Source organism: Macrosteles quadrilineatus, unplaced genomic scaffold (genome assembly GCF_028750875.1).
Source record: "Macrosteles quadrilineatus isolate MER2022 unplaced genomic scaffold, UCM_ALF_1.0 Scaffold_2__2_contigs__length_208266976, whole genome shotgun sequence".
Classification (NCBI taxonomy): domain Eukaryota; kingdom Metazoa; phylum Arthropoda; class Insecta; order Hemiptera; family Cicadellidae; genus Macrosteles; species Macrosteles quadrilineatus.
The window spans coordinates 131,037,400-131,054,683 of NW_026542595.1; the positions used below are offsets into that span (position 1 = coordinate 131,037,400).

At 35.3% G+C, this 17,284-nt stretch overlaps 2 protein-coding genes across 2 annotated transcripts in view; one reads left to right on the forward strand and one right to left on the reverse strand.

The window, feature by feature from the left end:
• The window catches only part of LOC128985428 (uncharacterized), a 433,133-nt gene that overhangs the window by 310,467 nt on the left and 105,382 nt on the right, over positions 1 to 17,284 (reverse strand). The window lies entirely within an intron of this gene.
• On the forward strand, positions 5,191 to 16,473 carry LOC128985427 (BOS complex subunit TMEM147). The gene is made up of 6 exons (XM_054404905.1): positions 5,191 to 5,410; positions 8,151 to 8,289; positions 11,660 to 11,720; positions 12,000 to 12,160; positions 13,133 to 13,267; positions 16,257 to 16,473. The coding sequence occupies exons 1-6, from the start codon at positions 5,334 to 5,336 to the stop codon at positions 16,371 to 16,373; spliced, it is 690 nt and encodes a 229-aa protein (XP_054260880.1). The 5' UTR covers positions 5,191 to 5,333; the 3' UTR covers positions 16,374 to 16,473.

Consider the following 17,284-nt stretch of genomic DNA (forward strand, 5'->3'; position numbering starts at 1 on the left):
TTCTGTTTTCGCCAATGCAAATTGTTTATCAGTTATAAAATTAAAAAATAACATTGGGTTTACTGCAACGATGTAACTGTTCGGTATAAGGCTACTATCGGATTTGTAGTACAGTGGTGTTATATTTACCAAATTTTACATTAAGTTATTAACATGTAAAACTAGAACTTAAATCTGATAGATATGATTCACGGGCTAATCTCCATCTTACCTAACAGATCAAAATTAATTGGGATTATCTTAACAACTTGCTATCAATAAATTAACAAAATCGTTACATAATCTCTACCCCGTATAGTCCATGGAAATTTCAATTGCTATAGAGTTTAGACAGCAAAGAGAATAGTGCAAGTAAGTATGGAGTGATTTAAAGCTCAATATACAAAGCAAGTTGGCTACGTTTATGGCTGTAACCTGGTAGGCTGGAGTGAGAAACAGAGAGAGAGAGAGAGAGAGAGAGAGAGAGAATGATAGAGAAGCGCGGGAGAATGGATAGAGCCGGGACAAAGATAGAAGAACGATAGGGAGAAACAGTGAGGGATTGTGAGGGGGAGGGGAGGAGAAACTAGAGAATAACTACTACCCGGTCTGAAAACACTGACCCGGGCAAACGTGAAGTGATAATCCTAATATTGTTTGTGCAAGACACCTTTTTGGTTCGATATACGCTATTGAGCTGCCACTTATGCACGTAACGATCTGTTACTAGAACAGCTAAATGGTTCAATGACAAATTGAAATTGGTAGGTAACAGAACCGACGCTTCTTACAATTGAACAACAAATTATGGCATAATATTGCCTACGATTCCAAAAATGTTATCCATTAGTAAATTACATTTTTTGCAAATAATTTTACCGATGAGTGTTTTATACAGTCAGTGAACTTATTGGATGCGCTGATATGATTAGCAGCATTTCTTCCTAAAATAAAACAAGCTCTAAAACATCAATGGGTGTTGTGCATAGGTCTCCATTTAATGTTAAAATTTGCTTCCAGATAAACCTTTTATCCTTTTTTGTGGTGTAACAACGTGGGACTGTATCAGTTATACAAGGGCGTGGCCTTATCAACTAGGAGATATCAAAGGGTATGGTAATGATTATGAAATATTTAAACAACAAGTATGGTATTGCACGAAATTTAATTTTGGACTTCATTGGCAATGGCAAGTGATTCAGTGAAAGTTAGATTTAACGTAGCTATTGGCCATTGAGCAATTTAAATCGTTCTTGGAGTTGTTGTGTGTGTAAATCGCTAACTTTAGTTTCTCAGAACCCATAGCCAGGCTTCATAGTGGCAGTGCTCAGAAGTATTAGAAGTAGAAGTCCATGGAAATTCCAATTCCGCCGGTTCCGGTCCCGGTGGTGTAGACTGCAGTGCTGCCACTACAACGCTAAAGGCCACAGATAAGTCTTGCCACCCACACAACCTTTAAAACTATGCATTCGGTATTCCCATAATATACGTAATAAATTTGACTACTGTAGTAATACATATTTATTTATAGTAAATTGCAATTTACATCATAAAATACAATATGTATTGTATTTGGGCTACCAAGTCCTATAAGGTGTTGGACATTATAGAAAATTCTTCTAATAAAACAAAGACCGTTTGGGAGATCGTAAATGAAAATAGAGGTATGAGAAAACCTTCTTTGAATTCCTTCAACAACATCAAGGATGGGAGAGGTTCAAGGATAAGTGATCCAGCACTGGTCTCCAATATGTTCAATGGTTTTTTTGTTGATGTAGGTATTGGCAATGCACACAACCGCAAGAATGCTATCTCTCATTTACAACCAGTTTCTGATAAGTCGTCATTCTTCTTGACACCAGTAACCAAGAAAGAGTTGGTTGAAATTATCAAGTCATTGAAAACTAGGTCATCGTCAGGCCATGACAAAGTATCTTCAAAGCTCCTCAAGTCATGATGTGAATTTTTGGGGAATCCTTTGGTTAATATCATCAACCATTCATTTCAAACTGGAACCTTCCCAGACGCTATAAAACTATCTATAGTGAAGCCAGTTCACAAAAAAGGCGATGTGCAAGATCTTGACAATTACAGACCCATTTCTATAACATCGACATTTTCTAAAGTTTTTGAGAAGGCCTTTTTGTGCAGGTTGTTGAATTTCTTAAATCATAACAAAGTCTTGTGTCCTAATCAGTTTGGATTCGTCAAGGGTGGTTCTACTGTCAATGCTATGTTTTCGATCATCGACAGGGTTGTAAATGCATTGGACAGGGGTGAAGCTGCCTCTGGAGTCTTCTTCGATTTGCGAAAGGCCTTTGACATGGTTTCGCACGATCTTTTGCTTGAAAAACTTGACATCATTGGAATACGAGGTGTGGCTAATCAGTGGCTGTCTTCTTATCTTAGGGGACGGACACAAGAAGTCCAATTGCCATTTGTTGACAAAAACATTAAAAAAAAGTGTTATTCAGACGTTTTGCTGGTCAAAGCTGGGGTGCCTCAGGGTTCAATATTGGGGCCTGTTTTATTCATCTTATACATAAATGACATCAGAAATAGTGTATCAGATGCCCATTTGTGTTTGTTTGCCGATGACACGTCAATTGTTGTTGACAAAACCACCCACGGTTCCATGGAAGTATCTACTTTTCTTGAGTCTAACAACGTTGTCCAATGGTTTCTTGACAATGGTCTTGTCATAAATAATGGCAAGACCACTTTGGTGGACTTCAGCATATCGTCAAGACATCGAACTGACTGATCTCAGTGTTTGGATTGACGACACTGTAGTATCTTCGAAGACCAATTTGAAATTTTTAGGGCTTCACATTGACGAAAACCTAAAGTTCTCATGTCAAACTGACAACGTTGACCGAAAGGTTAATTCTGGAATCTTTGTGTTACGTCGCCTTGCTCCTTTCACAGATAAAACAGTTCTTCTATCTGCCTACTATGCGGTGGTTTTCCCCTATTTGTCATACGCCGTCACTATCTGGGGATCTGAGACATCTACAACAAAGCACATCTTTGCACTTCAAAAGGAGGCTGTCAAGTTAACGCTTATATATCCAGGAAAGCTTGCACATTTATTCCAATGAGAGCTCGCAATAAAAACCCCAATTTTTATTTTATAAATGTGTCCTTGCTAATAAATGATTTTATGTCAGACTTATTATAGAATGAAGAATTAATCGTGGCTTAAATCTAGCGTATAATTCATTAACATGCATCCATTTCAAGATACAATGCCCAGCATAGCGTTAAAGAGGCTAATGAGAGTTTTGGTAATAGTAACGCTATTTATTTGAGGGACTAGACAAATGTTGGAGGGTATTGCCATAGATAAAACATACTCCTCAAGGAGTATGTTTTATATATGGCGTTGTCAATGTATTAAATCAATTTGTTGATATTTTTCTTAATTTACCATTACGACCCCCAAACCAATAACTTGACAGTCAGTTTTACTTATTTTTAGCGAATTTCCCTAGGGAAGTAGCTATTACCGTAGGTGGCATGGTAGGACCTAGGACCGGGACCGATATACTTTTTCATTTTGATGTCCCCAGAGTCCAAAAACACAATTAGTTCAAATTTATATATATATATATATACGTCCGTGAACGTGATAACTTGAGTAATTTTTGTCCGATTTTGATGAAATTTGGTTCAAATGTTTAAGGCGGGATAAACTTGAATGAGTTCGCGAACCAGTATGATCGGACCATTGGAACGGGGTTTTACGGGGGGTTTTATGGGGTAAAAAATAGCTTTTCTCATTTTTGACCCTCAAAACACAAAATTTCCCAATTTCTCTCTAGACCTTTTTAAAGAGCTTAAAAAAATAATTTTGTATATCAAAGTGTTTTTGTACGGTTATTGGTAACGGAGAAAATTCAAAAAATTTTAAATGAAAAATTCGCATGTTATTTTAATGGAGAATATTGTAAAATAATGTAGTTTGCTTGTTTATGGATATATTTTGATCAAACTTGGCAAATTTATTTATTCTAAACTAAGCTATTAATATTTTACTAAAAATACACTTTTTTGTTTTCTTTGTAACAGCAAACCTAGGTACTCATTACACCTAATGTTATTTATATAGATTTAATTGAAAATCAATTCAGACAAGTGGAAATTCGCTTAGTCGGCAGATTTGCTGTGGCAGGGGTATTTTATACATGTCAACTAAAGTTTAATATTTATATTGCGATTGCTTGAGTCATTAATAAATATCCCTTTATTACTGGCACTACCAATGAGTATGATAGCCTCTATTATACAGTTTTCAACCATGTCCTGTATAATCAATGCCAGCAAAGTTATAATATTTTCTTATTCCTTCCATTCTGTAAACCAGCTACTCTAGCTCTAGCATCGTCCGTCCTTCCGTGGGTGCGTGCATTATCATTCTGTCAGTGTTGCCAGGTGTACGATAATTATCGTATTTGTACGATTTTTTTGCTCCTTCCCCATAAAAAATAATTTTGAAAAATTGTACGATAATTTTGACGTTGTGTACGATTTTTTGTCATAATGTACGATTATTTTTTGGGGGCTAGAAAATAAACTATTTCATATTGATTATTATACATTTAAACAAGTTTCCCACTTTTAATATATGGAAAAATGGTAACATCACTTCGTTGTTCTTCGATCAGGCAACCTTGCAAAGGCATCAGCTGTGTTAGAGAGGGCCCAATGGCTACCAACTTAAGTGTTTATAGGAGAATTTTGACATTTTTAGAGAAGTTGGCTACCAGGGGTAGATTACGTTGTACCATGTTGTACCTTCAATTAATTATTTTACTCAGTACATTGGTAGTAGGGGAATGAAATAAAGCAATGGGCTGGTTGATTTTTCAAGTTGAGAACCGAAATTCCATAATTTTATAGCATTCCAATTTTTTACTAGCAGAGGTGCAGATTCCGTGTGTGTGTGATCACGGTCGCCTTTAACTCTGTGATAGTGTGCTGCCTCAGGTAGAATTTATATTTTTCTAGCTCAGTGGTAGGCTGGTAGAGCAAAAACGGTGGGCGTCAGAGACAAATAGAGTAAAATTTCGGTCATTCCATCATCGACTTGCTTGTTTTACATTATAATATAAAAGAAAATCGTGTGTACGATAATTTTGCCCAAAATACGATAATTTTGGATTGCTTGTACGATAATTTACGCCGGCCAATCTGGCAACACTGATTCTGCTAAAATACCATCTTTCTAAAAAAATAAAGCAACTTAAAAAACCCAACAAATATAAATAACCTAGTCAATATAATTTAATTTGGCCAAGAGATTTTTATGTTGTGCTAGAGAATTGCACCTAAGGACGGACATATAACTAAACATGACCTTATATCACTTTGGGAATTGCTTAGCCCTAGTTTATGTCCCTTATTATTTAACCTACAAACATTCTGGACTGTAAGTAAATGTCTCAACTAACCTTAATTTTGTAATTGTAACACTATGATTAGCATTCATCTCTCTGTTTGAAATTATTATCATACTATTTATGTAAATGTTATAAGTTAGATTACTCTATTATTTTTATTCTTGTTCCCTTTGAGTTACTTAACATTTTCAGTGATGTTATTATTATGCCTAGGCCTATGCCTATTATTATTTAGCCCCCCCATCTTATCTCTTTAAGCCCCAAAAGCCAATATAACTTATTGGCTCTCAAGTGTAACATAAGCAAATTCCCCCTTACAACTAAATATTCAAAATGCATCTTATCGATAACTGATGAGAACAGTCTAAAAGCGTCTCCACGTCTGGTAGTTCACACCATAGGCCTAGATCAAACTCCATTTCAGCGAGATCTGGTAACTTATATACAACTCGTTTAGGGTGGCCAAATCATTTCTGGTAAAAACTGGAACACCTAGATTATTTTGTTCCCTGTCTAGGTCCATGCCCCCCAGCCTAACTTAAAGTGGGTACACTTCTATATCTGTTGGCACAAACAACCGAATGAGTAATAGCCTATTGATTATTTGATTGTTTAATTCGATACATCGTTTGGTTGGTTAAGTTAGGTTAACCTTACCTAACTAACCAAATGATATATCAATATATCGATCGATATTAATCGTTCGGTTGTTTATGTCAACAGATATGGAAGTGTACCCCATAAATGTTCCCTGGTAGGCTAGTAAATAGATTGTTTATAGGCCTACTTCTATAGCACTTTTAAGCATAAATTGTTTTTATAACTTAACTTAAGCCTACTTCAGGGATTTTTCAGCGACCCAAGACAATTTATTGAGAGACTGGGTGTTAACCTGACTTATGACAAAAAACCAGGACAATCCCAAACTCATGGGGAGTTCATCTTTCTTTTTGTGGAAAAGGTCCACCTAACTTATAATAAACAGTGGGCGGCTTGGGTGGAAGTTATAGGAATCAGTGAACTTTTGAATTGCTCCTTAAATCTGGCATTTTGCTACTTTTTACTTTAATCCTTATAAGTTAACTTGCTACCAAATACTTGTTCTGAAAGAATTTGGATTTTTGTGCCCGTAAGAGAGTTCAGTTTTCTGACCCTTAAGATAGCACTAATAAGGTTTAAATTACCTGGCTTCTGTCATCGATCCTCGGTAGTTTTATGAAACTACAGCTGTTTCATGCCTATCACTGGCACATCTTCAGGTTTGTTGAACGCCAGCTTCTTTATAAAACATCCCTCGGTGTTGAGTTCGTCATGGTTACACAAAAAACATGTAGACATTTACACACACGAAAACACGCACGAAACATTTAAACATTAATTAAAGAACGACTGCGAAACGTGATGCGGCGCCGGTGATGGATAAGTCGCGACTGTCACGTGTCGGCAGCTTTGACCCCTACCCCTGTTCTATCCTTATCTTTTCTTTCCTTGGTTTGGTAATCAGATATCAGAATGGCTGTGTTGTAAATTATATTAGACTCGAAGGACTGTTTTTCGTTCAAAATATGATGTGGTTGTTCTTTTGATGCCTTATATATTTCGTATTCTTCTATTGTGTCCATATGGTGTCCTTTATTGCAAAAGTGTAATATATCTAGGTTATTGTGAATGTCTGTATAGTTATGGTTTGTGGTTGTTAGGTGGTTGGAAAAAGCTGATTTAGAATTCTTTTTTGGTAGGTGCTCTTTAAATCGGGTTGTGAAAGATCTGGCAGTTTGTCCTATGTAAAAGCTGGGACAATTGTCACATTTTAATCTATAGATTCCGGTTTTGTTGTTGTTATCAGTGTGGCACTTGTTCTTGACTCTGATCAATGACGACAGCTTGTTTGTAGTCTTAAATGACGCTGTTACGTCATTTTTTGCCAGTTCTTTTCGCAGAGTATCATTTAAAACCACACCGAATTCAGCGTTAACGTATTTTTTATTATTTTCTCTGGAGGTTATTTCGGTTCGGCTACGGTGTTTTGAGATCAATTTGTCTATGAGGTTGCTACTGTATCCATTTGACACTGCAATATGTTTTAGTATTCTAACTTCGTTAATGTAGTTGGTTGGGTTGAGTGGTACGGTGAGTAGACGATGGACGAAACTATTGTAGGCGGATAATTTGTGGCTATAGGGGTGGTGTGATGATGAATGGATAGTTTGGTCAGTTGTAGTCGGCTTCCTGTAGATATTGAATACTAAGTTACTGTCTTTTCTTGTTATAGTGAGATCCAGGAAATTAATAGATTTAGATATTTCAGTTTCCAGAGTGAATTTCATATTTTTGTGTACATTGTTGAGGTATGTTTTGAATATGTTGATTTGTCTATTGTTACCGTTGAACAATACAAGCGTGTCGTCCACATATCTTCTGTAAAAAACTATTTTGCTGCGTTGTCGGTTCGAGTCTGACCAAAAGTGTTGATTTTCTAGGTTAAGATAAGTTTTAGTTTTACTCAGCTATAAATTTACTGATCAAGAGAAAGAGACGTTATAATGAGCTATTGTTATTCAAGTTATTCTGATCTTTTAAGCTATGTAACAAGCAAAGTAACCTTGATGTACGTTTAAAAGACCTTAAGTATCAAGATTAAGAATGTTTTTTCCTTTGTAAAACCTAATATTGTTTTAAATTTAGGACTAACTAAACATTCCTAAAGAAATTTTTTTTTCTGGACACTATAAATAGGCTACAGTTTTACAATTCTTATTTGTTCCGCAGATCTGAGTATGGAGCTTTCTGGAAGTGTGTTCAAGCAGGAGGTATCTACATATTCACACAGTTGTGCAAGATGATGATCTTAGCCACATTTTTCCCTGCGGGTGATTCTGGCCCACATGACAGTGTTGATCTCTTCGGGGTAAATATTTAGTTTATTCTCTGGAAAATAACAGGGAAAGTCTTTAGGATAGTTGTGCAACTGGCGCAAGTAAAACTTGTTGGGTAGTAAAACGTGACAAATTGCTTTGATAAGAAAACCACATTTTTTTATGCGTAATTTGGACCATTAAGGATGTCCAAAAACAAAATGTTAAGTTTATTAAGTTAGTAAAAAAATACATTTCGTGAAATCAAATTTGTTATTCTAACTAACTTATTTTATTTTGTAGCAAAAAGTTAAACTTTTATTCTATCCCATTCTCATCATATACAGTAAAAAATGGGCAGGCTAAAATATTATAATCTGTTCTAGAAGATAATGATTTATGCTAAGTAAGTAAAAAAAAAATAATTTTAATTATTTATTGACTTTGTTGAATTAACTTTATAATTAATCTAATGATAGTTATAATACTGTAAAGAGTGATTAACTAAACTGATTTTTAGTAGGTTTAGAATCTCGATAACAAACCTCTCATCAGGATGATCAAATTAGACTTGTTATCAAGTTTGATTTCTTTTCGGGATTTTCAATAATGTAATTAAGGGTCATATGAAATCAAGATCATTTGAAAAAAAATCTTGTTATAATCAAGGACCATTTGTTATCATCAAGGGTCTTATTATTGAGGTTCCTCTGTAGTAGAGATGGGCGTTATTTAACATAACAGGATGAATAACAGTGTTGCGGCCACGGCATCGTTATCGCGGCAACATGTTGCGGAGAACTCCCTGTTATTATAATATATCTATCTACACAATGTTGCAGGAAAGCCGCGCGGACAACGAAAACGAAAACATGCATTGCCATTAGTGCCGTTGCCGCAACGCTACCAGAGCAACGATAACTTCTTAAACGAACTAGAATTAACCCTAGCAGTGGCCAATGTTAGAAGTGGGGAATGGCCAACCCATTTTGGCGATTTTGCAGACCATTTTTTGAAAATTCGTAAAAATTCAACCGTACAAGTAAACCTAGCCAACCTCATATTCATTTTGTTCGGAAAGAACAGGAGAATCTAGAAATAGTAATATCATAATGATTTAGACAGTGTATTTTATCGGTAAAGTGAAAAAAATAAAAAAAATTGAATTTTTTGTTTTGAAATTTCAAAAGCGGCCTCTGCATTTTTTTTCTACGGATTTTTTTATGGGAAATTCATTATATACATTTTGTAGACAATCTAATTCCCTACATAGAAATATATAACATGTTAGGAAAATATTTTTTTTTTAAGTTTTTGGGGCGAAATATAATGACAAACGGAGAACCGAAAAAATTGAAAACCGTACAGTGTTAGTTTATGTTGTAAAAAGTTCTATAATATATGTGTATACTAATAATGATATATACATGTTTGTAAAGCTAATGAAGTAAGGAATCAAAAAAAGTCATAAAGTTTATGGTAAAAATAATTTTTTACCTATAAACATACGTATATAAAATAATGTTTTTATATTTTAGCGATTTCTCGAGAAAAAAAATCACAGTACTTAGTATACAACTTTTGTACCAAATTTGTTTACTTCAAACCAACATAATAATCTTGTAGTGTATTCAATTACCTACATAAAAATGTATAACATGTTAGAAATATTTTTTTTTTTGTAGGTACGTAATAGGGACATAATAATACAATAACCGCAAAACCGCAAATAAGTGTAAACTATAGCCTACAGTGTTTGCTTGTGTTGTGAAACATTATGTAGGCTGATGATATGTAGCCTACATATTTGTAAAGCTAATGAAGTAAGGAATCCAAAAAAGTCATAAGTATGATGGTAAAAAGTTATTTTCACCTATGATTATGTATCAATTTGAGAACGTTTTGAATTTTTTGCGCATTTCCAGAAAATGGAGTGTACAGTATTTAGTAGCCTATATAATTTTTTTACCAAATTTTTTACACCCAAACCAATATAAACATGTTGTAGTGTATTCATTTACCTTTATAAAAATGTATAACACCTTGGGTAAATCATTATATAGCATATATAGCACCTCTGAATGTCAGAATCGTCATTTTTGAACATGATGCTAACAAAATACAGTAGTAGGCCTATTTAGTATAGGCTATAACTTTTTTACAAAATTTTTTACCCCCAAACAATTATAAACATGTTGTAGTGTATTCATTTACCTTTATAAAAATGTATAACACCTTGGGTATATCATTATATAGGTACAACAATCTCTGAATGTCAGAATCGTCATTTTAGGACATGATGCTAACAAAATACAACCTTTTATGAACACTATTTCACACAATTCAGTAATATTTATGCATGAAGATTACTGTTATACACACACACAACACTTCACTAACACTAACACTGCGAAACTAATAACATATTTAGTAATAAATCGCGGATAAAACTATTACGGCAACAACACAAACAAACAATGGCAATACAAGACAGCTGACAGACTGTAGCAGTAATGACTCACTTGTCGTCTACATGCGAGCATACAGAAATAACCCTGAGTGCAGGGCTGCCACTCTCTGAATCTAAATTTCTTCCTCTTCAAAATGATATACTATATGACTAGTAATAATAACTTTCACTGTATATAATTCGTATTTTCCATACTGTCACCAGACGACTGTTGGCCATTTGTTAGAAATTTCGAAAACAGCTGTTTTCATAAAATCGTACCGATTGTGCAATCAATATTTAGTTATAAATATCACTACCACAATGAAGATAAAATCAATGGCTATCCAGTGGTACCACCCGCAATATCCCAAGACGAAAATTACCCGAGCAGGGTAATGCCAAACAAGACGTGTTTTGCCAGTTCCCAAGTGTCGGCTGCAAAAGTCGTACCGCGCCAAAATTTCATTTGATTTCTAATCGTCGTGACATTGTTATATACCTGCTACAGGGTTTGTTTATGTAATCAAATGAAAGTTCAGAATGTGATCTTTCGAATGGTATATATATTATTCTCATCTGAGTTGATTGTAAGTGTTTTTTTTACCGTTAAAAAAATTTCGGCCCATACCGTCACCAGACGACATTGGCCATTCTAAGCATCAACGTCATACCGTCACCAGGCGACGGTTGGCCACTGCTAGGGTTAAAATAACGCATCCTGTCTGGACAACCCGGCAACACCCGACTCCCGACTACAACTGAAAACTGAACTGATCAACCGGCAACGATAACTGAACGCCGCAACACCGACCGGCGGACAACAGTTTATAGCGGCAACGAGTTGGTCTACTCTGTAGGCTATATACCAAATGTGAAAATTATTCAACATTAATAATTCTTTATTATTAGGTAAAACAAATCTACACTTACATTTAGATAGCGTGTTCAAATAATATTTTACTATTTTCTAGGAATTCCTGAAAGCCACAGTGGATCTTGCTGATTTGGGCGGCCTCTACCTTGTTTTAGCAGGTAATTTTATTGTTTTGAACCTGTAAAATCACATTAGGTAGTGAAATTTGATTGTAAAGCTTAAAAAACAAAATATCTGCTATACTACATCAGTTGTAAATCCATTCAACTTTTATTTAACTACCCCTAAGTGTTGAAACTTGAAACTCTTTGCCACAAAAACGACCAAAGATTGCATTGGCATCCAAGTATTTAACATCTTGTAAGATAAAGGAATAGCTTTAATGAATACTAGTTTTTTGTACTACGCAATTGCTAATAAAGTGCTGTATTACGCAGGTATTCCTGGCAAGGGCCATGCCAAAGTGTTGACAGCTGGGGTAGGCTGGGCAGGAGCTGAGTTGGTGCTGTCTCGTTGTCTGCTACTGTGGTTCGGAGCTCGAGGGGCTGAGTTTGACTGGAAATATATACAGAAAAGTCTAGAATCTAATATCAGTTTGGTGAGTAATTTGAGATGGTACACACATGTAGAATGGCAGGTGTTGAATACAGTTGGGTCCTTAGTAAATGAGAGCAAAAACTTCCGATACTCCTTTGTACTCATTCGGCTTATTTTCAAAATGTATTCTGGCCATTAGGTTGATTTGATTTCTAGATGCATACATTTACTAAATTAAGTTGTTAAAAACATTAGAGATTGTTTTACTTATTTGCTAATGCAAACCAGGGGTCTAGACTTGTTTAGGCCTACTTATAGTTGGGTGAAAAATATAAACCTACGGTGGCCAAAATCGAGTTGCTTTGAAGAGTAGGCTATTGATTAACAAATGATTGAATTTGAAAATTATTGAATCATATCATAGCCTTCTCTAATACAAGGCCGCGGCAAGACAGAAGTGGCAACGCTGCATACTGAAACAGCTGTTGCTCTAATTTAAAATGAGCAATGTTTATGTTTGCAAGTTCGTTATTCCTGTTATAACCATGGCAATAGGCATGCCATCGCGACGTTGCCACACACACCAATAGGCACACTTTAGCCTATCTCCCATGATCATAATGTAATCAAAACGTCTCCTGCAGTCACGGCAAAATAGTGAATGTCTTTAGTTATGGTGTAATAGTGAAAATCTTTACGGTCATATCCAAATTATCAACATCCCTGCAGTTGTGAACATCTCCTGCGATCAAGTCAAACTCATAAACATCTTCCTTGTTCATGGAGTGATCATTATCATCCCCCCCCCCCCTCTAAGGAAATATTGTAATTTCTGACTACGTCTTCACAGACGCTTTTGTGATGACAAAAATTAAAGTTCGGATCGCCTTTTGACTCAAAAGTTGTACCACTCGCACACCTCTACATACTCATGAAAATTATTTCCAGCCCAAACTGATATCTTGAGCCAAGCATTGACTCAGCCTAACCCTAGAGTCCTACTACAAACTGGTGTTCATACTTGTATGTCCAGGTGCAACACATCACTACAGTGACTCTCGTATGGTTGTGGTCCAGACATGATCTGACTGACTACCTCAAGCCACTGGTCACCATACTGCTGCTGGTCTGCTCCTACAAACCACTTCTGATGGATGTCCTAGTTCAGGTAATGTGTTTAAATGGGCTATGAAACAGGTATCTCGTAAAATGTGTTTTGACTATCTGTCGCTAATATAGCTTATTTAGTTTTCAAATCGTAATAGTAGGTAGTTCAAGCAACAATTGAGTAAAGATAGTGTTAACGACACAAGTAGAAAATTTAAGGTACGAGCCTTGGCAAATGCCTTATAAACGAGTGTCGTTTACGAGTATGCGAGTTGCGTACACTACTTTACCTAAGACAGTGGTTTTATTACTAAAAAACACTTCTCATAACTTCTAAGAGAGGTAATGTTTTCGTTTATAACCTCTCATTGCCACTGACAGCAATGCAATGAAATATTGTACCAAACACTAACTGCACCACTCAACAATTAAATTGGCATGAACAGCTGATTAGTTCAAGTTCGAATCATTACGATTTTACTTCTTCTCTTTCAATCCTTGAACCTCATTGGTCCGTTAACTGTGCTGTTATGAGTAAAACTATGCTGTTATGAAAGTAAACAATGTTGTTTTGAGAAACTTTTCAATTCTTATAACTATACTGAAAATGGCTACTTTAAAAAAGGTCGTAGGTAAAAAAACTAAACATTGAATTTAATCTAAATTAATATATTGTTTTTATGTGGTAGTAGGTGAGCAACGACCACAGGTAGGTCGGTTTATGTGTAGGGGTAAGTTATAAAGTGAGTGTGTGAAGGTCACCCAATCAAGGCTCATCAGTAAATCAACTCAGTTTGTTAGGGCCTGTAGAAGCCCCTTTTTCATTAACATGTTCGCTACCGTGCCTATCGGAATATCCATATAGAGCTCTTGTCAAATGCAAATTGACAAATAAACTCGTCCTTGACTTATATTTGGGTTTTTACGCTCGTAGATGGTGTAAATGTCCCTGAATAATGAAGCAGTTGGTCTCAGTTTGTAACAAATCTACAAAAGGCATCATACTCCATTCTACACTCATATTTGGGTTTTTACACTCATAGATGGTGTCCCTATCTCAAATTAGAAAGATTAATATGCTCGCTACCGCAATAGTACTAAATTTTAATTTTTCATTCAAACGACATTCAGCGACCCACATATGTCACAGCTGGTTGCTGCCCATGAACTGATCAAATTGAAATAGACTGATGTCGCATATTTGCATCGGTTTCCCAATGTTGTTAAAAAGCTTATATCTTCCTAAAGGTCTATTTGAAGGCCCTGAATATCTGCAAGGGTCTACAGAGATGTCTGTTGCATATGTGCGTCACTTGGAATATGATGAATAGTGACGTCATATTATAGTTGGCAAAACAGTTTTTTACGTTGCTGCATCACTATGATTAATCATTTATAAGGAACCTCAATAGATATTTCACTATTTTAAGTTTGTCAAAAGACTGTTTAATGATTAAAATAAATAAACAGTCATATTATGTTTCAATTGTTAAGTTAAAAAAAAAAAAAAAATAATAGTTCAGTGTGTTGTTGTTTGATGAAAGAAATAAAGAAGATGGTTTTTGTTAACATTTAATTTGTCGTTTTGAAGTCTAATCTTAAGTAATCGTCCATGATATCAAATTAAATGAATCATGTATATTGACGATTTCAACTGGCCCTTGGTTTGCGTTCGTAGTAGGGAACGGTCTAGTTGTGTAATATTAAAATGTAGAATCGTGGTCTTCTGGCGACAACCGTGTCAAAAATGATGAAACACTATCCAGGAAAATATTAAAATGTATATCTCGGTCCGTGGCAATAGCCACAGCATTGCATAACGTGTTGGAAAAAACTGATAAGGTGTTTCTCCTGACAATACTTTTTCTGTTGCTTTATCTGTGTTATCCGACCACGTTGTGGCTGTAAGTCGGATAATCAAGACTACTGTACAGACTATTGCTAAGAGCAATACAAGATTAAACCTAATACTAGTGTACCTGTTGCTCGAATTCGAGCAATTGCGAAGCATTACAGGCGACTTCAAGATTTTGGAAATACTCACGATCTACACAACAGTTAGATATAATCAAAATCTTTTGTAAATACTGTATCTTATCTTTTTTTCAAAAAGCTGATCTTGTTTTTTTTAGTGTAAAAAACATTATTTCTATTCCTTCTACTTGGTTGTGTTCTATGACTTTTTCTGTTTCCATTGTTTGCAAATCGGTTATTTCAATGATTGCTCAAGAAATGTAGCACAGTGTTAATTCAGTTTTATTTTTAGACTATATCAAATTGTCCAGGATTTCTCGCTCTTTTCCATTGTAATAATTCCACCAACCCAAGTTTCGTCTACAGATACAATATGCCAAAGAAAATCACCTTCGTAAAATCTACAAGAAGTGGTAAAAAAGGCTGAATCCAACCCATACAACATATAAGTTAACTCCATAAGAAATAATTTTAAAAGTTACTGTGATATTAAGGATTTTCCACTGATTTGGTAATAGAACATTATATTTCAAAACATGACACGATGCAGAAGAAAATCAACTTTAAAATCAGAAAAATCCATTGCAAATACTGTACTTCATTTTGACAAATTCAATAAATCACAATTTAAATATTAACAGCTGTTGCATTAAAAAGTAGTGTAGAATTATGCATATGGTCACAATGTAAAAAAATCTGAAGAGGCAACTTTAAAGGCTTCTGGGGCGGAGCCGCAAGGGAATTTACCTCTTTCCTCTTTTGATGGCTAGGCTCATCTACAGACCAAGACCTTTCTTTAGAGACCCCTACCAAGTTTCTACGCCCAGCCGTTCTCTCAAATTAGCTATGACAAAACCCCCGTTTTCCTCCATAAGAATAACATGGGATGGGAATTTAAAGGCCGCTGGGGCAGAGCCCCAAGGTAATTCACCCTGTTTCTCTTTTGATGGCTCATCTACAGACCAAGACCTTTCTTTAGACACCTCTACCGAGTTTCTACGCCCAGCCCTGCTCTCAAATTAGCTGTGACAAAGAAAAACAGTTTCAAATTAGTATATAGATATTTGTATGTGCAGACGACGGCAACAGGACCGTGGGTGTCGTTGCTGCTGAGGTCCGTGTTCACTCTCTGCCTGGGAGCCACAACATTGCAGATCTACGCTGGGCTGGCGCAGACCATCGGCATCTATTGATGTCAGCCAGGACTTATTAGTATTTAGATAATTATTTATACCTCTCTATGTGACAAATAAATGTGTGTTCTTTAGAAAATAAAAGCTAAAGTTTAAGGAAGTTGGTGTTAATTTTATTCAGTTAGCCAAATATTTTCTAAAAATTAATGTTTTATACATATATAATTTCTTTGTTTTTTTTTTAATATAAATGCTTAGATTAAATAGTGAAATTGTAAACAAACCATTTGCAACACTAAGAGCGGTGTTTATAACATATCTTTTTCCAAGGGCTTATTGAACCACACTCGTAACTTTAGCTTGCAAAAATACTTTCATCCATATCTTTGGGGAAACATCTGTTTCTAAAAGAGTCGTTCTTTGCCTTGAGCTTCAAAATTGTAACTTTTTTGTTAAGCACCACACTATTAACATTTAGTTTTTATCAAATAACTACTGACAATTTCCATTTGTTAAAATGAATAGCAATTTTCTTCTAAAAATGCTGTGAGTGATTTTTAACTCGACAAGGACAGCTGGCTTGTCAAATAGGTAACAAGAAAGCCTTTGAGGGCCTAAAGTACAAATCACAAGGGCTGAGTATTTTCAGGATGTGCAAGAATGTGATCTAACTCCGTAGCCAAGCATTGCTAAAAAGAAACTGAAAGCCAACAACTTCGCTCCGAACGCTATCTTCTAGCTACATTTAGATGTTTGCGACTAAAATTATCAGGCAAAATAGATCTTCATATAAAAATAAAATTGTCTGGGTTAGTGGATTGTGACACTTTTTAAGTGTATACTTTGTTTTCAATCAGTTCAAAAGCTTGGTTATCGGTATCTAGTAATATATTTTAACTTTGATTTATCAAATGAAAAATCACCTGTACCATCTTTGTACTTAAAGCTCAGGATCTTTCAAGGGATTTGGA